The sequence below is a fragment of the Urocampus carinirostris genome, chromosome 6 (genome assembly GCF_059441175.1).
Source record: "Urocampus carinirostris isolate Australia breed hairy pipefish chromosome 6, RoL_Ucar_1.0, whole genome shotgun sequence".
Lineage (NCBI taxonomy): Eukaryota > Metazoa > Chordata > Actinopteri > Syngnathiformes > Syngnathidae > Urocampus > Urocampus carinirostris.
The window spans coordinates 29,884,234-29,912,181 of NC_142354.1; the positions used below are offsets into that span (position 1 = coordinate 29,884,234).

The 27,948-nt window shown below is 37.2% G+C and overlaps 1 protein-coding gene across 2 annotated transcripts in view; it reads right to left on the reverse strand.

The window, feature by feature from the left end:
• Positions 1–27,948, reverse strand: part of cdh4 (cadherin 4, type 1, R-cadherin (retinal)) — a 323,086-nt gene that overhangs the window by 87,083 nt on the left and 208,055 nt on the right. For both annotated transcript variants that reach the window (XM_088338690.1, XM_088338689.1), the window contains exon 4: positions 19,477–19,659. In XM_088338690.1, the coding sequence (XP_088194816.1) occupies positions 19,477–19,659 (183 nt within the window). The remainder of the gene's footprint in view (positions 1–19,476; positions 19,660–27,948) is intronic.

Consider the following 27,948-nt stretch of genomic DNA (forward strand, 5'->3'; position numbering starts at 1 on the left):
CTGACAGATCAGTTTGCCAATTTTAAGATTTAATTCATTATTTTGTATCAAAAATAAGTATTATTAATATATTGCATAAATAGTATTATTTGATTTGATTATTATTAATTTAAGACAAAAATCAAACCTAAAATACATCTATCCGTCTTTGCATCCGTCAAACTGTCCATCCATCCATCCATCCATCCATCCATCCATCCATCTTTGCATCCGTCCAACTGCCCATCCATTCATCCATCCATCCATCCATGCATCCGTGCATTTATGCATCTATGCCTCCATTTATGCATCCATGCCTCCAATTGTCCATCCATCCATCCATCCATCCATCCATCCATCCATCCATCCATGCATCCGTGCATTTATGCATCTATGCTCCATTTATGCATCCCTCCAATTGACCATCCATCCATCCATCCATCCATCCATCCATCCATCCATCCATCCATCCATCCATCCATTTATGCATCCGTGCATTTATGCATCTATGCCTCCATTTATGCATCCCTCCAGTTGACCATTCATTCACCCATCCATCCATTTGTGCATCTATGCATCTATCCATCCATCTCTGCATCTGTCCAACTGTCCATACATGAATCCATCCGTGCATCCATCCATCCACCCACCCATCAATCCATCTTTCATAGGTTTTATTATTGAAGCTTCTATATTTGTACAAATGGTGTGCTTACTTTTGCTTAATGATATGTTATATGGTATTACAGTATTACCATACTGTGGTTTAATAAAAAATGAACGAAAGAAAGAAAAAAAGAAAGGAAAATGCTCCATTCCAGGGTGAATTGCCCGACGCAATAAGTAGCATTATGAGAAAGCACATGAGAGACATAAACCCTCGGAAAATTGCCGCTTGATAGTGTCTCTTCTCTTCCCGCTGTTCCATCGGAGGTTCCCACCAAGTGCACGACGTAAACGTCTCAGCTAAACGCTATTCCTCTAAAATTTGACTTTGTTGCCTGCCGTTTCAGATGGAGAAGAAGCCTCCCGGCCTAATGGGCCCTCCACTTTAACACAACAATATTCCATATGAGACAAAATAAAAAGATGGGTGGGCAAAATAGAGACGGCTTTCAGAGCTCATTTGCTGCAGGATACGCTGACGAGCGCACGTACGTTAGACTGAGTGTAAAGAGCATCTGGAGAGGGGGTGGAGGTGTTTAGCGCTTTTATTAAAGGGGAATGTTGAGACGGGCTTTAAAAATAGCCATGCAGGAGCTTGGTGAGAAAAAAAGCGACGAGAGGGTCCTTTCTTAATATCTCTCAAATGATCCGTTGACAGCCGACATCGGGCCGAGTCTTACCTGATACTCATAAAAAGCAGAACATTAGAAATTGAAATCGGAAGCGAAAATGAATAAAGCTGAATTTCCGCCGGCCTTCCTTTTTATGAGGTTTTTCTGTTCCTTTTGTGTTACCGTTTTCATATTCCAACACTTTGACATACCAAGAAAAAAAAAATTAAAAAAATCACGAATAAACGAATGAATGAAACTTTTATTTCGAACGTGACAAAACAAAAACGAATCGTAAAAAACAAACAAAAAAACACAATCAATGTTAACCTACATGTTCGGAAGAGAGTAGGAAGAAGCATATGCTTTTACATATGAGCCCTTGGACCTCATTAATAATGGTGTCCCACAATTAGCTCTGCTGTGTATTTACAAACAACTAACACCACTTGAATATACATATCTACATTGGCTCTGTGGATACACAGTCCCTTCATTATCATCATCACCGTCACCTCTTCCATCACTATTTTTATACGACCAGATTAATTTAATTTTACCCCTCTATTATCGCTATAATGCTAGTAATAAACTCATATCATTCAGTCACCAATAATGACAATAATAACAATTCAGGACAGTTAAAATTATAATCATTATTACTATTATATTATATCATAACTAGATGGAAAGTTAGAATGCTACAAAAATAAATTCTTGCCCATTAGCTGAATATCTAAATAATGTTAAGTGTACTATGTCTTAGTTATTTTTTATGTGGTTCGTCTGATGATCTTGGACTTCATTTATATTTCATATGTTTCACATTTTAAGCATATATTTCTCATTTTAAGATATTTTATTACAGTGTTAATGTAAACTGTTTTTAAAATATACAATTATAGTTTGCTAATTTTAAGTATATTTTATCTTGTTTTATTTATCCCGGGTTAGTCTGATTTAATAAAAAACAATCCTTAAAATGTATTTATTTATTTTTCTTTCTTTAAAGTACATTTGTTACACTTTTCATTTAATTTCACTGAAAAAAATATCCTTATAATTTGTTTATATATATATTATATATTTTATAGTTTTAAGTGTACTGTATATATATATATATATATATATATATATATATATATATATATATATATATATATATATATATATATATATATATATATATATATATATATATATATATATATATATATATTATTGAGGTATATTTAGCAAATTTTAACTACATCGTTCATATTTTAAGTGAATAATATTTTTTTTCTATATGTGAATTTAATCAAATGTTTGATAAATTACAAAAAAATAATCATCCTTAAACATTCAACCAGTTTATTTTAGGAAATATTTTTAATAGGATTGGAAAAACTAAATCTAAAGTTTTCATAGTTTACTAGGAATAATTCATACATCGTAAAATTTGGAAAAATTACACTGCAATGAGCAAAATTTTATGATGATGCAGCAACATTTTTTATTAGGTTTTTACAAGTCTATAAAAAACATAATTAAATGTAAATATTTTTGGTGTTATTGTTATTTTTTTACAGCAATTTAAAGGGACATTGTTCATTTTTAGCGCTTCCTAGTGGTGAAATAAACTCCAGGCATCAAAAATAACACTACTGATTTGAATAATAGACGAAATACCATCATATAAACGTGCATTTACTAAAATCATTTGTAGGTCAGGAAATCTGTGTTTTACATAACTTGAAACTCACCTAGATGGAACTGATATGATAATCAGCCATCTTGTTGCTAAGAATACCCCAAAAAACTAAAACATTGTATAAAACAAGGAAAATACAACCAAAAAATAAGATGCGGCTCTGTCTTTTTGAGTCTCTGTAGTTTGTAATCCTCCTTGTGCTTTATAGCACTCATTTTTGGTTGCACTACACAATGCAGCGACATCCAGTAAAGATTTCTGGCAAAACATTTTATGTTTCTTTTAATGCCACTGCCTGCTAAAGACCTCAAAGACACGTTTGAACCGGCTGACAATGTCTGAGTTTAAAATCAGTGTCTCTTAAATTTTTACTTTCAGCCATTTCATTGCTCTCTGCTCCATTGATGAGTATTTTTTCAGCCCCGTTGTCTCCGTTTTGACGAGTTAGCCCAAGGAGAGAACAGTTCGACAATTTCTACATTTTTGTAGCTTTCAAAAATAGATGAGGTGCTTTCTGAAGCATGACCGGTTGTGCTCACGCATGCGCCTCACTGCCTCTGCATCAGACCATTACCCAAACGGCGTAATGAAATGTGTGACCGGGCTTTAACTCATTCAGTGCTATACCGTTTAAATATGTATTCAGAAGCATTGTCCCTGAGTGTCAACATTTAAAAATATGGTTTTATTTTTGTTTTTTTTAAATTTATTTCAAAAACAACTCTAAAATCTTTAGTGCTGCTGATCAGTATGTATCAAGCCTTTGGGAATGATTTCGGGATGATAAATAGCCATTAAATGGCAGGAATGGCGTTGATCAGGTCTTTGTCTACACATCGCAAAGCCCCCACTTCCTAGTGTTGCTTCCTGTTTCCAGTGATTGAGAGTACCGTATTTTCCGCACTATAAGGCGCACTAGGTTATAGGGCGCACCCCGGAAAAATAGTTTTTGGTCCTATTTTTGACATACATAAGACGCACCGGATTATAAGGCGCTACAATGGGAACGTGGACATAACAGTCAGATAGTTCAGTCCAACTTATTACCCCCTTAACATTCCGAAAGCTTGCAAAGACGCAAATACGTGTCGAGAACACGTGCGGATAAGGTGTCCGTAAGATGTCACTCAAATGCATCGTTCCATCATTCGGAAGGTTAAAGTCTTGGGATTCAAGAAATGATAACCATTCCTTAGTATCTATTTTCTTTTTCGCTCGCAACTTTACTGTGCATATGACAATAAACACTTGGAATTGAGTTTAATTTAAAAATAGACACTCCATTCCATCCACTATCTGCACCGCTTATCACAGAAACATCGAGTTCAGTCTGAAACAAGATACAGGGACAATATAAAACCCGGAATAGCTCACCAAAGTCGTTGTGTTCATAATAATGTGCTGATCAACGCCATTCCTGCCATTTAATGGCTATTTATCATCCCGAAATCATTCCCAAAGGCTTGATACATACTGATCAGCAGCACTAAAGATTTTAGAGTTGTTTTTGAAATAAATTTAAAAAAAACAAAAATAAAACCATATTTTTAAATGTTGACACTCAGGGACAATGCTTCTGAACTGGCTGCTGGACTTCCTCTGTGACAGACCCCAATCTGTGCGGATAGGTCAGAACAGTTCAGATGTCATCTACCTCAGCACGGGCTCCCCCCAAGGCTGCGTCCTAAGCCCCTTGCTGTTCACCTTGATGACACACGACTGCGCCCCTAGGTCCGCCACAAACCACATCGTGAAGTATGCTGACGACACAACGGTGGTGGGCCTCATCAGGGATGACAACGACCTGGCCTACAGAGAGGAAGTGGAGCAGATGGTGGGCTGGTGCAAGGACAACAGCCTGGTCCTGAATGTTGACAAGACTAAAGAGATCATTGTCGACTTTAGGAAAAACCAGCCCAACCATGCCCCACTTTGCATCAACAACAAGGCTGTGGAGGTTGTCAGCAGTATCAAGTTCCTAGGGGTGCACATCACAAACAAACTCACCTGGTCCGTGAACACTGCATCTCTGGTTAAGAGGGCACAGCAGCGCCTGTACTTCCTGCGGAGGATGAGGAGAGCCCACCTGCCCCCACCATCCCTCATCACATTCTACAGGGGCACCATAGAGAGTATCCTGACCAGCTGTATCTCTGTGTGGTGTGGAGGCTGCAGCGCTACCGACTGGGGTAGTGTGAGGAGGGTAACGAGGACAGCGGAGAAAATAATCGGGACTACACTTCCCTCCATTCAGGACATTGGCCAGAAGCGCTGCTTATCCCATGCTAAGAACATTACCGGGGACCCCTCTCACCCCCATCATGGACTATTCACTCTGCTAGCCTCTGGGAAGAGGTACTGCAGTGTGCGGTGCAGGACCACCAGGCTCCGCAATAGTCTAGTCCCCCTGGCCATTAGACTGTTAAATGGTCAATCTAACATATAGTTAACTTAAATCTAAACGGCTGCTAATTTGACTTTTGCACTAGTGGCAGTTTTTTTTATAGCTTGCCACTCCTTGCACATTTGATCTCTGCACTATTGTTACTTACAGTGTTATTACTTACAGTGTTATTGTTTACAATATAATGGTACTGTGTACCTGACTTGTTAACCTGACTGCCCATCTTGCACATCTGGTTAGCGTCTCTTCTTGCACTATCGGCACTATGGTAAATAACACAATACAGCTTTATTTATATCTGTACACTGAAGGACACTGAGGGAAACTGTGGGAGTCAGATCCATCGACATTTCGTTCTGTATACACGTGTACTAGAATGACAATAAAGTAGATCTGAATCTGAATCTGAATCTGAATCTGAAATGGAGGATGCGCGGTTTTTCTCAGTCACAAAACGGGCTGTGAAGTCTTAAGTTCAAATGACTTTATGCTATTCTATTGTGCTATTCAAACCGTAGATTCACAATAATAGGAACAAAAAAATGGCTTCGATATTTGGTCTTTTATGCATAAGGAATGAAAGCCAGGTTGGATTCAAGAAGTCTTGCTGAAAAATCAATTATTCAAATTATTTTCATGTACACTGACTGTTTATTTACTTACTTAACAAAGGGAATTATTGAATGACATTTAACTAGATGTGCATTTAAGTTTCATTAAGTTAATTAAATCAATTTGTGTTCAATGAAACTGAGCATCTAGAACTTTATTTAAAGCTCTTGTAACTTAATTTAAAGATACTGGAACTTTATTTAAAGCGCCTGGAACTTAATTCAAAATGATTCAATGTATTATTAATGTCACAGGGTTGACGCTCAAACACGGTTAGAAACAGAGCAATTGAAGAGAAAAGCGGGCCCTTTCATTTTGACGATGAGAATTCCGGACGACAAGCAGATACTTTTTATTTACATTTGAAACACTACTGTAGTAGTAGCAGCAATACTTGGTCTCCTCTGTATCACTTTTTAACGTGTGCAAGGGATGGGAGAGCTTAAGATTAGCCACATGTGTACAGCCTGTTGTGATTGTTCTTATTTCTGAATTTTAGTCAGAACATTACATTGAGATTTGTAATGAGAATGTTTTTTTCGTCGGACGTCTTCGTTTATGTTGATGCCATTTTAATGAATATTAACTAATTAGACACTAGCTGATTGAGATTAACAGTTTCTGTAACAATTCACAAACAAGTGTCTTCACCACGGCACAATGTGTTACTGTTCTGTACTGGACATTTCCCCGCTGACCATTTGAGAGATAGATCCCTTTTGTTGCTTTTTTTCTCACAAAGGTGCTGCATGGCTATTTTTAAAGCCAGCCTCAATGTAAGAAATGGAAGTTAATATATATGTACACAAAGTTTAGTTTCTTTTTTAAAGTTGTGCATGCGCATTTTGATCAGGTCCACTCTTTTCAGTAGTTTAATCCAGAACAATAAAAACAGCATTCAATCGAGTTTGCTTGCCGCTGGCACAATGAGCGTCAGCTCTCACTTACACCCCCATTCCGATTATCTGCTCTCCCAGTATTTCAAAATGTAAGTAATAGGGAATTTCCCAAGCCGGGAATCCCAAAAAGATAAAAAAAAAGAATGAGTTCATGGGAATACAAGTAAATACGTAAATATATGAGGAGAAAGTAAAATCGTTGGCAATTAATTTCAACGAAAATCCTTTTTGTATTGAAATGCACTTAATATGTTTATCAATTTTCTGCTCATGCAAGTTATAATTACAACAACCAAGTACATTTTGAACAATAGCACTTAGTTGCAAGAAAAATGTCCTCATAAGAGACGTGGCCAAGGATAACCCAATTTTGGTCAAAGATATGGATCGTACAATCCGATATGCTGTAGGACTATCCACTCTCGTTATGGCTTAATTCGTAATCGCTATCCATGCCGGCCACCTAAATCTGCTTTATAATAGCCATATACTAAAACATATAGTTTAGTATATTTAGTTTTGGACAGACTGAAGATATCTTTTCTTCCTCATGCCATGAGGCTCTTTAACTCTACCCGGCAGAGTAAAAGCCCACAGTAAACCACACCACCTACATTGCATATTACCGAATCTTATTGCAATATGTATTCTGTGTAGCACTATTTAGTTATTCTATATAACACGCTACAGTGGGCATTTGCACGTCACACTGGGTAATTGTATATTGTATTCTTTTTGTTTTATTATTGTATTGTTCTCAGCTCAGGGATGCTGCTGGAAATGTGAATTTCCCTTCGGGGATGAATAAAGTATCTATCTATCTATCTATCTATCTATCTATCTATCTATCTATCTATCTATCTATCTATCTATCTATCTATCTATCTATCTATCTATCTATCTATCTATCTATCTATCTATCTATCTATCTATCTAGGAACCTAAAATAAAACGTGTACCTTAACAAGGATAATTATTTATATGTGTACAGACGCTCGCCTACCATTCAACTTACGAAAAACGGTAGATACGAAAACATTTTTCTGGATGTCAAAAAATATTCAAGATATCCAGAAACACTTACGGTCTCTTTGGAGAGTGACAACTGTCCAGCAACCGTTTATTCTAAACACACCAAACTCTTTCGAAAACTAAATTCTCGCGTTCCCCTACACTCTCGCACCAACTCTGGTGACATTCGTCGCCCTACTGACGTCATTTACACGCACCTCACATTCTATATCTACACTATCTCTAGAACTTTGAAATTTTTATTGTTTAATATCTCGTGCATCCATTTGATATGGTGTTGTAAACTGCAAAGTAGAGGCGAGTCGGTTCTTTTGAAATGAAAGAGGAATAAGAAAGCTTGATGTGGTTGAAAATATGGTCGGAACACTTTTTTTGGCCACTTTTTACCACGGAGGATGACCTCTTGAAGCGCATCTTCCAAAAGTAAGATAAACTTAACTCTATTTATCTTTTAGAGCATATTATTTTATGAAATGTTCATGTTTTAGTACCAAATAATACAGGTTACTTATACAAGCCTTAAACATACTTATATCAACACTTATGGTCTCTTTGGAGAGTGACAACTGCATATACAAAATATAGCACTGACGGACAAATTCAACTCAAATTCAATCTCGTTCGTAAGTAGGGCAGCGTCTGTATACAATGAAGATACTGGGAATAAAAACAAAACAATTTTAGACCTTTTACTGTACTTTTAAGCAGCACTTTAATAGAAGACACTAGCATAGTATTTTTATATTTCATAATAACTTCCTTCATCCACACGATCATTTTTGTCACTGTTTCCCACTTTTCCTTCGCCTCATCATTAACTTTTTTTAACCCGTTGTCATTGTTAAGAAGGCAAAAAAACCCAAACTAAATCACAATAAAATGAGATTAGGTCACCTCTCAAACACAATCACGACAGCAGTAATAGCCTGAACCAGAAGAACATATTGGCCCATTTGCACTCATTTGTTTTATGCGCGTTTAAGCTGTGCCCCCTGATTTCAGTATTGTATTTCATAGTTGTAAATCTGCCAAGTATATACTGTCACTGCTTTTAGAGTGAAAGAAGAGCATACATTACATTACAACAGGTTCTTTTTTCTGATTAAAAGGCCTTTATGTTGCCTGACAACCACCCATTGAACACCCAATGTTTTGAAAAATAAATAAATAAAAAAAAAATAATAATAATAATAATAAACACATAAAAAATCATCAAATTTCTAGTGAGATACCTTTACTAACAAATGTTGCGTCGTGTTTGTATTCGTCCATGCCCGTAAAAAGACGAATCGATTGGGAGTATTCATGCAGTTCTGTCAATACAAACAAAAAACTAATTAAAGCAGCCGATAAAACGGACCTTGCTCAGACTCCAGGCAGCATTTGCCTGTTTGATTTTCCATTTCCTAAAAACCTTTATTTTGAAATGCTCCATTCGATTTGTTCTTTTGAGAATCACTCGTTACCGCATGGGGGAGGAGTTAAGTTCTCACACTGTGTTTTTTTTTGTTGTCAAATAGTTTGTTAAATTTGGATGAAGACACCCAATGCGCGAACCCGTATATTGCTACATGACTAATACATAAAATAACTAAAAACATTAAAATCTTCACACCTATCTACTGTTGCCATACAGGTTTATTGGGAATGCACCAAAATGAAAATTTTGGGGACATAATGATGTCAAAAACATGAAACAAACTGAAAATAAGACATGGAAAATAAAACATAAAAAAGAGTGATAGATATATAAGTTAAGTTTAAATATGGATATATAAGTTTTGCACTGAATTAGTCAAAAAGGTACAAAATGAATTAGTTAATATCTCAAAGGCATATTATTATATGCTCATTTTAACTGATTCATTTATTCAATTCCCACGAAACAACAAAAGAAACATTTCTATGCTTAAAATATCCAGTCAGACAAGAAAAACTCGAGATATCTAAAATCCAAATATCAAAAGCAATTTTATCGTACTTTGAGTAAAGTTGCTGTTTATAGTGAAAAACATATAGCTGGCCACTGCTACACTGCTCAATCTCGCTCTCCGCCTTTTTAAGTTTATAATTTGGGTGAACTTTTGCCTTAAATGGGTACGAAAGTGAATAGTGACAAGAAAACTGGAGTAGGTGTGAATCGAGGAAGATTTTGCGGTCGTCGGCGCAGTTTAAGCCGACAAACAAGTTTCACGTGATCGACTTCTGGGACACACACAAAGGATGTGTTAGAAATCAAAACATCTCAACTGTAGTAGGTCATCTCTGTAGTGTTAGCATGTAGACATTAGCTTGAAATCCAGTTAGAAGCTAACAAAAACTCATAAGCAAAAGGATTCACACTTTTGACAAAATGTCTACTTGGTAAAAACTTGGCAAACCTCCCTTCTTAAGGTGTTATTTTTGGAAGAAAACATGAAATATAAGCAGCAGCGTTGTCCCCCAAATGTCTCCCATCAGGTAAAAGCTAGGTTAGCATGGCTCTTCACCTTAGAGCACTGTTTCTCATCCTTTCTTAACCTTTTTTGAGCCTGGGTACATTTTTTTAATTAAACAATTCCACACAAAACCACCAGTTGGTGCCATTGTATCCCCTGTAAAAGTAAATCCACACTGTTACTGTTCTGCTGCTGAGAAACATATAGAGTGGTCTTCAAGTGCCCTCTTGTGGTTAACATGGTAATTGTACATACATGCTTGATAGCCTCAAACCAATCATGAAAGGGGTTCATTTAAGAAACAAAACGCAACAATAGTATTTTTTCTTTTCAGGGCTCTGTCAATTATTCAACATTTTTTCACCCAATAGCTTGTGTTTTGTATTTGTGTATAAGATTTAATTTATTGGTCCCCTTAAGAAATTTCTCTTCTACAATGGGGAAAACAACATTTTAAAAACAGGATGACAATAAGACAATGAGGGCAGGGTAATTAAATGGGTCAGCGAGCCCTGGCAGCGGGGATCAGGCTTTTCCAGTATCTGTGCCCCGGTAAAGGTGGGATGGAGTAGAGCTGTATTGGGTAAGTGATAGCCTTGACCATTGTGTTTTCCATTCGGATGATGGACCTGTTATTTAAGTTTGAGAGGTTGGGTGTGGATGGGCCGATGATTTGAGTATTTTTAAACACACATATATAATTAATATTTGGTTTACAATCATTTGTTCCAGTGTGAGGTCACTGTTCTGCCTTTGAGAAACATATCGAGGGGTGTCTGAGCACCGACTTCAGGTGAACGTGTTGCTAGAAAGAAAAATAAAGGAAAAACCCAGAACTTAGAGAGTAGCTCGGATTCCGACTGTCGAATGATCAAATCCTTATTTGTCTTTGCACCTTGTTCACTAGCTATCTAACTGGCAGAAAAGGGGATACTTTCATGTGAAGACAAAACAGTAACCATTTATAAATGAAATAATTAATTTTAGTGGTGAAACCAGATACCATAATGTGAATTCATGTTCTATGAAATTATTTTCATTTAAATGTATTTTTTTTAGTTTTTTTATGTAACCTTAGCTCTTACTGTTGTTTTCATTCCATAGTCAGGAGCAGTATTCCCTCTAAACTGCGCGTGTGCGCAATTGCGCACCGCTCGAACATTCTCAGCGCACAAGAAAATCTAGCCAGCGCACAAAAATACTAATTAAGAAGCGACTCAAGTCAAAGTTACAGTGCGTGAGGGTAAAAATTCACGGGTTCCCCTGACGTTGTGTCCTTAATGCGCTATTTTGAAGTCGAGTCGAAGGAGAACGAAGTTGAGTAGTTGGTAGAGTTTGTCGGGGAACCGGCTTCTCCAGCTCGGCTCACTACAAGGAACCGGCTCTTTTGGGTCCTAAACGGCTCTTCGGGTTGTTTTTGCTTTAATCCCAACATGACCAAATATTATGTAAAATTATGCAAAATATGACTTAAAGGGGGGAATAGAACAAAAAAGAAAAAAATACCAAAATGAAAAAGTAGTAAAAAAGCTGAGAAAAAAAAGAGAAAAAAGAAGGGCAAATTTAGAAAAAAGGGAGAAAAGAAAAGAAAGAAATGTAGGAAAAACGTAAATAGAGAACAAAAAGAAAAAAGTAACAGCTCGGAAAAAATAAACACAATGAGATTTTTTTTAAAGGAATTTTAAAAAAAAGATGAAAAAAACACGGAAAAAAGAAGAAAAAGTTTGTGTTGCTTTCAAATAATTTCCAATTATATCAAGTGAATCTTGTTGCCAACATTGTACTTCCACTAAAAAATGTGATTAAGTACGGTTCTGTATCTTACAACCGACTAAATAAGCCCCCAAAAATGTTGATATTATGCGACAAAATATATCAGGAAATAAAAAGAAATGGATAACTTGTGAAAGAATTCTAAGAACAAACGACGTTTGTAGGGCCGTACAACCTTTGCAACAGAACATGAGTCAATTCATTCAAAAGAGAAAAATAATTTTACATTGCCGGAAACTCAGCAAAATGTAACTTGATGTCAAGTTTTGGACATGTTTGATAACTTATTATCTTGCCACACTTGGGATTATGGTTGCTCACTGTTGTTTCAAGCGCTGCTCACCGACTTTGTGTGAACGCTCAGACCCGTGGAAAATTAGAGGGAACATTGGTCAGGAGCGCCTTAGATATGAAAAATATAGTTCACATGACTATTATTTGGGGGTGCGCCTTGCGACTCGGTGCGCTTTATCGTGAGAAAAATACTTTTCATTCAACTCATCATGACTATTTACATTTTCCGTACATAATTATTCTGTAGCCCTTCTACTCCCTCCATCGTGCATTGCTTGCAATGAAACAAGTGCCCCTGTTTTTTATAATAGTTTACACAAACCCATTCAGGTGACAGGCACATTATTCAAATACTTTGGAGGAGAAACGGAGGAGGGAGCGTGTCCTCATCACGAGAAAAAAAAAAGAGAAAATCAGAGCAACTATTCCTGGAAACCTTGTTAGTCTGGGTGAGTCAGCATAAAGGGAAAGGATTCTGGGACGTCGAGTGGCGTCGGGAGGAAATGGAAATTGGGTCCTGTCCCCGTTCTAACCTTGAAAGAAAATGTCAACAAACTCTTATCTTCAACATGAAAACTCAACTGACTGAATTGCGGTTAAAAACAGGGAAAGCTCTTCCGAGGTTACAAGGCCATATTTAAAAGGACACTGTGTTTTTGTGTTTCTATACAGTTTTTATTCTCTCTTGATTTATGGCTCAATGGAAAATATTGTCTGCGAGTAGGAAATCTTGTGATTTGATTTTATTATTGTTCACATGTTTTTCCTAGAGAAACAAATGATAAAATGTATCATAAAAGTATGGATAGAGCACAGTGCTTTTCAATTTCTGTCACAACGCAGCCCCCACCCCACACCACCCGTGTTCGGAAGAATAAATCCTCTCGCGCCCCCCAAAAATGATCATTTACAACAAATCAAGCAATCCAGTCTTTCGTTGCGGTCGCAGTGAAGCTCTTCGTACACCTCGTCAAACTTCCTCGTTTTAGCTTATGGAAGGAGACTTTTGTTTGTCTCTTTACCCCTGTCTCTCTTTTTACCTGTCTCCTCATCTGTGTTACCTTTCTTTCACTGGGGTTACTTGAAGGTCTTCTCCACTTCATGTCTACACTATCCCTACAAGGCCAAGAGTAATGTAACAGTTATCACCACCTAAAACTCTTTCCTTTTTTTTTTTTTTTTTTTTAGAAACCACATTTACATTTTCAATGGATCTTGTTCCACCTGCGTAGATTGTCATTGGAAAGTGGTTGTGTTTATAAGTCGAGCCCTCAGGCCCTAAAGTCACAAACCCAACAAAATGTCTAAACCTCAACCTGCCTTTTATTTATTGGACTAGGTTTGTCATATTCAGGTGAGTGAAAAACCTTAAATTTTGGGTATTGCAGCTCCCGTCTATTGATCACTCCAAGCATCCGAATCCTATCTTCTATTGGCCACTGCAACGCCGGGCACTTTTGATTGTCTCATCTCATCTCATTAACCGTACCGCTTATCCTCATTAGGGTCGCGGGGGTGCTGGAGTCCATCCCAGCCATCTCCAGGCAGTGGGCAGGGGACACCCTGAACTGGTTGCCAGCCAATCGCAGGGCACACAGGGACAGACAACTCATTCGCTCATTCACACCTAGGGACAATTTGGACCAGCCAATTCACCTGAAATGCATGTTTTTGGAACCTGGGAGGAAACCGGAGTGCCCGGAGGAAACCCACGCAAGCGCAAACCACTGCGCCGCCGTGCTGCCGACTTTTGATTGTTAATAGTTAAAATAATTACTAGTGATGTAAAAATAATTAAAAAGAAAAATAGGAAAAATAAATCCAAATCAGCAATATTAGGCTAGCTTTTCACACAAAGGTAAACAATGCAATTTTTTGGAGATAGAAGAAGACTGCGCAAACGTGTTGACATAGAAGAAGACAGCACTAGTTTTATGTGTGAGAAGAAGCTGGCTTTTAAGTGTAGAAGAAAATGATGCTAGCTTTCCGCAAAGAAGACGCTAGTTTTCGGGCTTAGACGATTTCGCCTATCAGTTGTTCCCCATTAGTTACACTAAAGTACGGAACAGACAATAGAAAAATTGGCATACATTAAGAAAAACCAAGTCAAAATAATATGTGGAGTTTCAGTGGGAGTTGCGGAATGTGCTTACGCGGTGATCTCATTTGTCACCGGGAGCTACGACATCGGGGATTTATTCCGAGGATACTGTTTCTCCCATGATGCACTTCTCCATTAAAATCATCCATCTCGCCGTCCAGCCGTAGATCATCTGTACCAATTATCTTTTGTGTTATCGCATAAGCCTGAATCTCTCTCGGCTGACATGGGAAAAGAGGCAATACACCAGGGGATGTCAAACTCATTTTAGCTCGGGGGCCACATGGTGGAAAAAAAACATTCTCATGGGGCCCGGACTAGTAGATGAAAGAAAAAAAGAGAGAGTGCAAGAGAGAGAGACAGAAAGAAAAAGCTAGAGAACAAAAGAGAGTGTGTGTGAGAGAGAGAGAGAGATAAAGAAAGAGAAAGATGAAGAAAGCGAATGAGAGAAAGATATAGCGAAAGAGAGAGAAATATAGGGAGAGAAAGAAAAAGAAAGGGAGAGAGAAAGAGGGGAAGAGAGGGAGGGGACAAAGGAATGAGAAAGAGAGAGGAAGAGAATAATAGAAAAATAGAGAAGAAATAATGAAAGCAAGTGAAAGAGACAGAAAGAAAGACATAGGTATAGAAAAGCCCATTAACGACTCCACCAGTGTGAAAAATACAGCAATTGATGACTTGGATTTTTGAAATTCGCATTTTTTTAATTTCCTCCAGTTTATTTAAATAATTTAAGACGCATATACAATTAGTGCACAATTAATAAATCATATCTAATATTAAACAAAAAACACTTGTGTTTGTTAAATAACTAACAATATAAAAATACATACAAATCTATGCAAAACACTTGCCAATATATAGGATACTTTTTTCCTTCAACCTTATTACATTTGGACTTATACTAATTAAAAACGAAAAAAGTGCAAAACAATTTATGTTTAGCAAAATTTCTAATCCACAAGACAAAATGAAAAATGTAAACCCACTTTTTAAAAATTTGAATATGATAAACATCTTGCAAATGATACCTAACAACAGTAGCTGAGAGGCGGGCACTGAAAAAGCTGCGGTCAATCATGGACAATTACCAGCTCAGTAGCCTAGATGGTAAGGCGCCCGCTTTGAGACTGGGAGGTCGGTGGTTCGCGCCCCGGCCGAGTCATTCCTAAGACTTAAAAAGTGGTCGGCGGCGCCCTCTGTTGGCTGCGGCTGCATCGGCTCGCTACAACGGGTCAGGTGCAATCGACATTTCGTTCTGTGTACATTGTTACACAGAATGACAATACAAGGAAATTATTATTATTATTATTCATCACATCCACTACACAGCATCATCTCCAAACGGAAGAGCAGCTTCAGCGACAGACTGCTGTCACAGTCTTGTTCCACGGACAGACTGAAGAGATCATTTCTTCCTCATGCCATGAGGCTCTTTAACTCCACCCGGGGGAGTAAAAGCCCACATTAAGCCACACCTCCACATTGCATATTACCCTATTTTTATTACAGTGTGTATTTTATGTTCTAAATACTCTATATCAACATGTTACGATGGGTATTCATGTATTATATTCCTTTTACTTTATTATTGTTTTATTTTCAACACAAGGATACTGCTGGAAGTATCTATCTATCTATCTATCTATCTATCTATCTGTAACAGGTGTAATAATAACTTTTGTTTTATTGAAATTCCTGCTGAAATATGTGTATAGTTTTTGGTAAATGTCCTGCAATAATGAGTCTAACAGTGCCATCTGCTGGTATGGGGTGGGGTTTGGTTTTGGCTTCTGACATGTGACCGGGAGGAGGGGTTTGTTGGCAGTCTACAGAGAGAACAGCTAATGAGATCAAAGAGATCAAAGCCAACAGAAAAGCTAACATTGTGACTCATTTCATCTGCAGAAACTGTAAAAAAAAAAAAAAAAAAAAACTCATCATCCAGTCCAGCGTGAATGTGGATCTTTGGTGGGACAGGCACACATATCTATCTATCTATCTATCTATCTATCTATCTATCTATCTATCTATCTATCTATCTATCTATCTATCTATCTATCTATCTATCTATCTATCTATCTATCTATCTATCTATCTATCTATCTATCTATCTATCTATCTATCTATCTATCTATCTATCTATCTATCTATCTATCTATCTATCTATCTATCTATCTATCTATCTATCTATCTATCCAATACGCTTAAAAATCTGCCCCTTGTGATGGGTTAAATAGTGCAACATCCCAGTTCAAAGTGCAATATCCTGGTTTAAAGTGCAATACGCCGGTTGTGTTGGTTTTTATTCTAGATGTGAATACTTTATAGTAGAGAATCCTTTGTGTTTTTTAATTTATTCTTTTTAAATACCATATATTTTGCCAACTAGAGTGCCACCCAAATTTTGTCGTAGAAACACTATGATATTAGAGGTGATTCTGATTCCGATTTCCTTTACATCGGGGAAGTTCCTGTGACCGACTGCGACTTGTATACATTGCAGCTAGCTAATGGCACCGTTCAAGCTAAGGCTGTAGACTCTCTTCATTGGCCGCCTCTTATCAGTCATCCGCACACACTTTCGGCTTTTCTGCTGGCATTTCCGGCACGTACACAGCAACGTCCACGCAAAATCCCTCACGCCCGTTTGTACGGCGAGGCTTACATCGGCGTATTACAGAAATCGCCTTTCCCGAGCGTGTTGGCACCGGGGCAGATTTGACGCTAAAGCTCCGCGACGCTCGTTCCGACAAAACGCTCGCGGAACGAAATGCCAGGGAAGAAACCCCAATACCCCAGAGAGAGAATGGCGAGTCCGTAATTCCCTTTCTCGTCTCAAGCGTTAAATATCGCCAGCTTCTATTTTAGGCGGGCTATTTTTACGTCCATTTAGTGGCCGTCAAGAGCATTTTATGGAAGGTTTGATAGAGCTGTTGATGAAATGATGCGTCATAAAGAATCCTTTTTGGCTAAAGTAAATTGTCATGTTGCCGTATACATCTAGATTTGTTGGGGTCATTCGTTATTGAATCATTAAAATAGTTTTATGTAGGTTTTAATGGTGTCAGTTAATCACTGCTTTGCCGTTTTTATTGTGTGATTAATATTACGCACCGGAAAGGCAGGAAAAGAGGTAAGATCGGGCCTCCAAATATCCACCCAGGCCCACAGGTATTCATCATTCAATGCCACAACGTATTAATGCGTTTTCAGAAGCATTGTCCCGGAGTGCCAACATGTAAAATGTGTTATTTTTCTTTTATTTAACAAAAAAAAAAAAACTATTGTAAAGAAGCGGTCGTCTTAGGACAAAAGGGGTCGCAAGTTCGATTACAAGCTCCTCTGAGTTTTATATCGAAGTGTTCTTGGGCAAGACACTCAACCCTTAATGCCCCCAATATGCAGGTAGGCGCCTTGTATGGCTGACTCCACTATCTGTGTATGTGCGTGTTTGTGAATGGGTAAAGTGTGAAGTGTATTGTAAAGCGATCTAGAAGTCCTCAGTGACTGGTGACTTATTGTCAGGGTTGGGTAGGGTTACTTTAACTTGATTACTTTCAATTACTTTTGGATTACTCCAATATCAAATATGCTAATAAAAGACAAAGGAAACCAAATATGAATAAAATTACTACATTTTGTGCAGGCTTGGGGAGTAACGGAATACATGGAACGGCAAAAATGATGTTGGCAAGCTGTTTGGATTTCTTTTCATTTTGTTTCTGTCGCATTTTATGGTAGTTTTGCCGGAGATCAAAGCCAGGAGAGAAAGCTTACCACGTGTCATAATTTTATTCATATTTAGTTTCTCTTGTCATTTATTAGCATATTTGGTATTGGAGTAATCCAAAAGTAAGTGAAAATAATCAAGTTAAAGTAACCCTACCCAACCCTTATTATTATTTAAATGCAGACCAATTACCATTTTCAGTATTATACTTTATCATTCACCCTACTTCAGTAGCCTAACCAGGGTTCCCCCAAGGTTTTTCCATTTAATTTTGACTGACTTTTTAGGACCTTTTCAAGACCAGGTCCAAGGTAAGACCAATCTGGCACTTTTTCTGGCATACAGGAGGACGGCCAAGTCGTGACGGACCCCAGCTACTCAGCCGCGATGGCGGGGGCTTTAGAAAGGGAAGAGCGGGGAAGCTATAGTATACCCGGCAGCCAGGGTTGGGTAGGGTTACTTTAACTTGATTACTTTCAATTACTTAAAATTAAATTATATAATTACTAAATTTTGTGCAGGCATGGGGAGTAACGGAATACATGGAACGGCAAAAATGATGTTGGCAAGCTGTTTGGATTTATTTTCATTTTGTTTCTGTCGCATTTTATGTTAGTTTTGCCGGAGATCAAAGAGATCAAAGCCAGGAGAGAAAGCTTACCACGTGTTGTGAGTCATCATTTTATTCATATTTAGTTTCTTTTGTCTTTTATTAGCATATTTGGTATTGGAGTAATCCAAAAGTAATTGAAAGTAATCAAGTTAAAGTAACTCTACCCAACCCTGCCGGCGGCAGAGGTTTGGTTTTCAAGGGGGGGCCGGACTGCACAGGTATCCCATGGGACTGGCCCAAGACACGACAGGGCTGAAGGATGGGACTGAAGACAGATCCTGACTGACCCAGGCACCAATGCAACTTGCGAGACACCAACATTGAGAGGACCCCAGCCCTGGTCAGAGTTTGACACAATTTTACGACACAAAGTTCCATACTTTTGTGAGCAGTGCATGCGCAATAAAATAAGACTAAAGATCAAAATATCAGGCCGGGCCTAATAAAACTGAAATTATATCCTTTACTGCCCTCTAGTGGGTTCATTTGGTTTACATTTATCCAAAACATCATAACTTTTGATAGAAATCATGAAGAGACTTACTTCCTTTTTTAGAATACTCAGAAATTTACGGCGGGTCGCATGTTTGCCAAAGCTGTTTTAGACCTAATGTAGAAGTACACTCACCCGGACGAGCATGTGAGGGAAGGGTCCTCGAGAATTCTCGGGGACGTTGATGGGCGGGATGACCCAATCTCTCTTCTGCCTCCTCAGGCTGTTACCGTTGAAGCTTCTCTGATGTTTGCGGGCAAATTTGATGACTCGGGGTTGGGAATCACGCACCCTCGATAGCATTTCTTCCAAGCTGATCTGGAGAGATCCACAAACATATTCACAGAGTGAAAAAATGAGACCTATCGGTGCCGTTGACGGAGATAAACGTCAAGAAACGACAAACTTCAATAGCCATGAAACAAACTGGAAAATAAGAAACAACGAATCACCCATACTAAATTGCATTCCTCACAATGAATGATCGGCACACTTCTTTGTCCTCAGCGCGAAACAATATGACATTCTGTTGTCAAATTTTCGTTGAATAAAATGGTTATTGATTAAATACTGCTTCAAACAAAAAAAGGAGCGGAAAGGCTTTTCAATTGTTTTCTTTATTTACAAGCTTGAAGTTCTTGTTTTTTAAATAAGTCGTTAAAAGCACCTTACCTTACAAAAAGTCGACTGATAGTTTTGTTTTTTTGTCAGTATATTAACTTAGCAGCTATAATTGGCACTATGGCAAGGACCAGTCTAGTTTGAAATTGTGGTAAAATAATGAGCAGATATTTTTTTGATTTATATTTTCTATCATTATTCTCAAATGTATTTAGAAATGCTTTATTAAGAACATAATCCTTAAAAAATACATTAGTTATAAGTAATGCAAAAAATAAATACAAATAAAAATATGCAAAAACTATTTGAAATCATCATAATGATCTAGAAAATCTGATATGAGAACAAATACGATTTTTTCATCTTACTGGATTTTTTTAAAACTATTTTTTATTTTACAATTCATTTAAAATTATTTCAGTCAGTATCTTTGTTAAAGTAACATATAAATAATACTTAAATTGTTCATACGTTTGTGCAAAATAACTCTTAAAAAAAAGTAAAATAATAATATGTTTAAAAAAAAACATTTAAAATCTGCAAAAAATATCAGCCCAACGACTTGAATAAGATTTTTAATTGTATTTCTCTTTGTCTGTTATATTATTTTGTTACCTTTTTTCTTATTTAACAATAATTTAAAACATATTTCAGAAATTATGTTTGGTAAAATAGGAAAGTAATACATAATTGTTCAAATAAATGTAAAGTAAAATTTCCCCCTAAACTTTTAAAGTAAGCAAGTGAAAAATAATAATCAAGAATTACATTTTTGGTCTCATTTTTTCTCATTTTCCCTTTTGTTTTAAAAGGTCTTATTATTTTTTTTAGAAGAATAAGACAATAATACTTCAAATGATTGCTATACGAATCCAAATCAATAGTAGGAAAACTTGGAAAAACAATGAATATCTGAAAATGTATCTGCTGACTAACAACATAGAATGCAAGCTAATTATATATTTTTTTCATTTTGCCATATTTAGAAAATAAGGTTTTCTAGTATTTCTAATATTATAGAAATAAGAGAAGATTAAATAAGCAAAATAAATAGTATTTGCCAATGGAACATTTGTTAATTTGTTAAATAAATAAATAAATAAACAAACAAATAAATAAGAAAATAAATACATAAATAAATATACAAATAAATACATAAATAGATCCATAAATACATTAATAAATACATACATTCTTTATTAATTTATTACTTTGTTTCTTTATGTATTCATTTATTTGTTTATTTTTTTCATCCATGCTATTCTAAAAGGACATCTACCTTTTATATAATCTTTTTGCATGAATGGAACGTTTACAATGTAGCATGCAAAAAAGAAAAAAAAACAGACATACTTCTTCCTTAAATAGCATTGACCAATTGCAGCAACTTTTACTCCTCAAACAGTGGCGATGAGGTGATAAAAGAAGCGTGATAAAAACAAAAAGCCACAAAGGTACCACACCTCAGTGTTATAATTGCTCCCTGCAGCAAAGGCTTGTGCTTACATCCACTGAAATAAGGTTTAAAAAGAAGGAAGCATGTTTTCGGTACAGTCATCCTGTAAAAAGGGCTGCATTGCTGTAATCCAGCTAATCCTATTGTTGTCGTTCAGAACACACCCGCACACGAAAACTGGCAGCGAGGTTGTAACCTGTAGTACAGGAGAAATCCTTCATCTAATCCCTGCAGGACACACCCAACATCATTTGTGAGCTCCTGCACACACATGATTTATCCATGACAGAGACTGGCGCCAGGCCACCTGGGCAAACATGGAATATGTTTTATCTACTGTAGGAATACATCTCGCGTAGAAAGATTTGGGATCCGGCGCCGTTGGAGGCCAACTATATTTATTTCATCCGTACAGACGCTCCCCTACTTACGAACATTCGAGTTACAAATAACGGTTCGTGTAAATATTTTTGGGGGGATTTATAAATATATCCAGACATTGCTATAAGTTAGATTTTGTATTGTGCACCTTTACTCAGGACATTACTGTAGTGCTTTTTTCTGCCGCTACCGGCATGTGGTGGCGCTTTGAGTAGCCACCCTGAAGAAGAAATCCGGCTTCCACTTCCTAGTTCGTGTGTAAACATACTATGTGTACTGTATCTCTAGAGTGCTAAGAACTTTGACGTTCTTATTGTTTAACATCTCGTGCATCCATTCAATATGGTTGGTGTGAAATGTAAAGAAGAGGAGAACCATTTCTTTTGAAATGAAAGTGGAATAAGAAAGCTTGATGCGGTTGAGAAAATGGTTGGATCGCATTTTTTTGGCCACTTTCTACCATGGTGGAGGAAGTAGCCTAACTCTTGAAGCACGTCTTCCAAAAGTAAGTTAAACTTAACTTGTTTTTTCATTGTAGAGGATATTATTTTATGAAATGTTTATTTTTCATTATAAACAATACAGGTTACTTTTACAAGCCTTACACATACTTATATAAACCATAAACATACAAAATATAGCACTGAAGCAACTTCAGAACAAATTCAATTTACGAACGATCGTCTGGACGTCTTGTTCGTGAGTAGGGTAGCGTATGTGTTTTGTCACTGTCATATAGAACAACAAAATAAAAATAAAAAACGCGAATATTTCTCCCAAAATCAATTTTGAGCAAACATGGAATTTGTTTCGGATAGTTTGAGCCCGACTTTATTTATTTTTCTTTGAGTTTCGGTATATAGAAAAACAGAAAAAAAAACACCAATACTTCCACCAGAATAAATTTTGGTAGTGTTTTTATTTGCAGTAAATTCCAGACTACATATCTTATCTGATATGTAAATTTAAAGGCGCGGTGCGTCGTTAAAGGTGATTTTTTTTTTAATTGGGTTTGTGTTAATAATGCCCAACTGAGTTCAAAGATCCTTAATATTTTCTTCCCACTGTGCCTTTCTGCTTTTATCTTACTTTTATCAGAGGTGTGCAACACCATAGGAAGCAGGGATGGATAGGGGTAGTAGAGTGATTTCATGCACATCCACACAGTTTTCTGTAAGAGTAGCCTGAAAATGGTGAAAGTAAGAAAAGAGTATGTCAAATAGTCCAAACGCCAACCCTAACCACCAAAAGATGAAAAAAGAAGTGTTTATTCGCTCGTGTCTAAGGCTTGGTTCACACTGCAGAGCTTAATGCCCAATTTAAAATTTTGGGGGGAAATCCGATGTTTCTGTGAAGTGGTTCACATTTCCGACTGAATGTGACTTGTAAGCGAACTTCTGTGACTTACAGTATCTGCGGCTCCTGTTTGAATGAGATAAATGTCCCGTATACGCAGAGGAGGACCCGTGACGTCATACGTAATGCGCTCATGGTTTGCGGAAGAACTAATGGATGCTAACGGAATGGCAAATTTAGCAATTTGAAAGTTATTGTGCTACCGGAGTCAGAATATGGTTGTCCCCCTAAATATAAATTAAATCCAAAACCTCACTTTCCCAGCTGTTACTTTTTTCTTTTTGTTTTCAATTTACTTTTTTCCTACATTTCTTTCTTTTCTTTTTTTCGGGCTTTTTTACCAAATTTTTCCTTCTTTTTTCTTTTCCTTTTGTTTCTTTTTTTCTCAGCTTTTCACTACTTTTTCTTTTTTTTTCTTTTTTGTTCTATTCTCCCCTTCCTTTAAGTCATTTTGTGCATAATTTTACATAATATTTGGTCATGTTGGGATTAAAGAAGCAAAAACAACCTGAAGAGCCGTTTATGACCCGAAAGAGCCGGTTCCTTGTAGTGAGCCGAGCCGAAGAAGCCGGTTCTCGACAAACTCTACTAACTTTACTCTACTTCGACTCGACTTCAAAATACCGCATTTAGGGCACAACGTCAGGGGAACCCGTGTATTTTTACCTTCATGCACTGTAACTTTGACTTAAGTCGCTTCTTAATTAGTAATTTTAAGCCCTCATTTTTGCGCGCTGGCTAGATTTTCTTGTGCGCAGCTTAGAGGGAACACTGCCTCAGTGCATCCCTGTGTGAAAAAATATAAATTTAGTCAAGTCAAGTCACATTTTTTTGGCTAACCCCTAATCACAAGATGTCTCAAAGGGACTGCACAGGATTTACAATCAAACCATCGCTTGATCTTAAACCAACATGCGGGCAAGAAACAATATTAAACACAAATTGAAGGCTTGCTGCTTGTTTAGTGGGTATTTTTTTCCTTTTCCATCCACAAAGGCAAGCCCCAATCCATTACCCCCAGTCAACTATTGCTGAGAGCTAAGGGAGAGAAATTAAATTTGTGCAATTAATTTGCCATTCCTTTCACCGAGAATGAAGAGCACCTGTGCACCCTCGATCCATCCATTATCCTCGGTCAACCAAAACAAATGGGTAAGAGGGGGAGAGGCTACTTCACATACTGTTTTGCATCGAGTGGGTGGTTCTGGTTGCCATTAACCTAATAATCAAGAATTACAGTATTAAACATGATTGCAGTTTTAGGGCCAATTTGTAGATAACTTCACTTGTTTTAAGAATAACTTTTAGAGGTCAAAACGCTGTAAAATTAGATAAACATGTTATTTGGTGAAAATAAGAAAAAATATGTTTTGTTTTTTAAATAAAAAAAAATCTTGACACGAGACTAGTATTTTAGTCTATGGCTGCCTTTTTTTGAAGTCTTTCTGCGTAAATAAACCACACCAACAATCACATTATATTATTGTTTTAGTAAAATTTTGCCACTGTAATTTTTAATGTATTTATTCATTTTTTTCTATGTTTTAAATCAATATTCTGGAGACATTCCGTTTTTTTTCAAACATAGGTATAGAGTATGTGAAAATAATCCATCGCTTTTAAAAATACGGCCTGGCCGTAATAATAATTACCTAAACTTGACTCAATTCTTTCTGAAAATACCTTTTCATGGAGCAGACTTGTTTTTAATTGTTTGGTTTGCATTGCTTTGGACACATTTTTGTGTGCCACCAACAACACACATTTTTTTCTCTCAGAGTATACGGAAATACGAGTAAATAATAGTTTGCATGCCAACATGAGGCAGGACTTGGCAGTAGAGTCCGGCAGTCATTGGCACAAGTGAGGTTGCCATCAGGGCTTGCCCAGTCCACATGCCCGAACTTTATTTCCAGAATGCACAGCCAAGCGTGCATGCAGAAGTGCGCTTACAAGTGTTTTTGTCCACTTGTGCACTGCTGAGTGTAAGCATACTGGCACATATGTGCATCAAAGTGTGTGTTTGCACATGCAGCGGAGCCAGTTAGCGTGGCCCCTGTGTATGAGGGTCTTGCAAAAGCCAAAGGCAGAGGCCAGCTGGCAGCCCTGTGCTCCCGGCTACAGTGCACATTGTGCGGGGCGCTCTTCAGTCCCACAGCCCCCCGGGCTGCTGTGCTGACATCTGGAACTTTTCAGTCTGACAAGCAAAAAGGGGAAAATAACCACATCAGCTCGTTGCTCATTCTGCGCACCCTGCTATCTTTGATCGTGGTCTTTTGATATATATTTTTGTATTCCGAGTTGTTGTGTAATTTCCTTTTCGACTGATAAACCAAAAGAGATCATAAGTGTAAGTCTTCAGGAACATGCCCCCACAAAATAGGAGCTTATAAGAGGAGTGTTCGTTTTTGTAATTGTTTCTTAAAATCCAAGAATCTATGCCCACATTACAATAACTAATTATTTTCCTATGGAAAAATATGTGGCTTACCTTGAGTACATCTTTTGCTCACTTTAAGCTATCTAAACGTGCCTTTGAGGTCAAATAATAACATTTGTACTTAAAACTCGTTACAAAATACTTCCTCATACATGTCAACCTCAACCAATTGCTCTCTTAATTCATGGTTGCAGTTTCCCTCATTAAGGGATAAACACGAATAGGGCTGCAACTATCAGTTTTGTTTATAATCGATGACTCGGTCTGTTATTTTTTTTCGACGACTCTGATTTTACAAAAAACATAGTTTGAAATTTCTTCGTATATTCAAATGATAAAGTTTAGGACACATAGACATACTTAGCGCACAACACAATAGACTATCCTATAATATAAAACAATAAAAACATGTTTTATAAATAAATTAATAAACAAAATTACAGACAAATGTATGCTATACACCTGCAAATATGTAATAGTGTTTTCCTACAACCTTATCCAAAGATCTTATTACAGTTAGACTTATCATACAAGACAAAAACGAAAGAAAGTGCAATAAATGCTGATGACCAGCAGGTACTTCATGGGATTATCATCCGGTTCAAGAAGCCACAAGTTTCCCAATTTACAAACAATAGAAAATATGCTGGGCAGCATGGCGGCACAGTGGTTAGGACGTGTGCGGCTCTGAGGTCACGAGATCAAACCTCCTGTGTGGCGTTTCCATTTTCTCCCCGTGCTTGCTCACATTCCAAAAACAAGCAAGTCAGGTTAATTATCTGGTCCAAATTGTACCTAGGTGTTCATGACCGAGCAAATTGTCTGTCCCTGTGTGCCCTGCGACTGGCTGGCAAACAATTCAGGGTGTCCCCTGCCCACTGCCCGAAGATAGCTGGGATGGGCTCCAGCACCCCCGCGACCCTACTGAGGATAAGTGGTGCAGATAATGGATGGATGGACGGATAAAATATGCTTAAAAGGTTGCCCCTTCGGTTGAGAAAAACATGATATTATTATTTTTCTTTTTACCTTAATTTTTTCTCTGTATTTCTGCAGGACATTCTGTTCCTGAGTTTACTTTCTAGTGCCAATTTTGTTTGCAATGATGCAATTTTCAATATAAAATGATTAAAAATAAGTAAGATACTTTTATAAAAACGGTCTGAAGGCACTCTGCCGGAACTAAGCGGTACTACGACTTTACTACAATACAATACACTTTTTTTGCATTGATTAACGTGCTTAATGGCTCATAAATTGCGCGACACGATTCATATATGTAATTAGTTGCTAACACTTTTAATAATCGATTTTAATCAATTTTATTGATGCGTTGTTGCAGCCCTAATAACAACTCAACATCTATTTATCCAGAACAAGATAGATAGATAGATAGATAGATAGATAGATAGATAGATAGATAGATAGATAGATAGATAGATAGATAGATAGATAGATAGATAGATAGATAGATAGATAGATAGATAGATAGATAGATAGATAGATAGATAGATAGATAGATAGATAGATAGATAGATAGATAGATAGATAGATAGATAGATAGATAGATAGATGGATAGATAGATACTTTATTCATCCCCGAAGGGAAATTCACATCACAACAAGGCATATTATGTAAAATCAAATCAAAGACAATTTGTGTAAAACAAGTTTATTTTAGCACGGCATATTAAGCTGTCTTCCTTTTGCGGTCATTGGTAACTAAAAAGTATAATATATAATGTTATAATTGTGTTTTGAAAAAACAACATCCATGCTGAGCTTTCTGGCAAGGAATGAAATCATTCACAACCAGCCCTGTTCTTTAATAATATAACCTTGACATAGATATATATATATATAACTGTCCATGGTACTGAACGGGTCAAAATACGTATATGAATCAAAATAGCAACCGGTTTTGGCTCTCCTGACTTTTGAACTAAAGGCTAATCTAACACAAACAGGTGAGACCGTCTTGAATAGAGCGTGGCAAAAAAATGCAAATCAAATAAGCACCAAAACCTGTTCCGGGGAAGCAGTGGATTTCAGATCTGCCAGCGCATAACTAATGAACTCTAAGCTGGTGGAGAAAGCGAGCCACCGTGCCATGAAATAAGTACGGCTCCGAGAGCGCTCCACGAGAGGCCCTACCTGCGTGTGCTGCGATAGCGTCGGCGCATAAACACGGCAGAAATTCTCAAAGGCCGCAGAATGAGCATTCCAGGTGAGCTCTTTTTCTCTGGCTAAAACAGATGAGCGAACGGTATTAAAAGCAAAGGAATGCACGCCAGAGATACCGGGGCATCTAGGATGAGAGAGGAATCAGGCGTGTAATTGGCGCATATGTCTC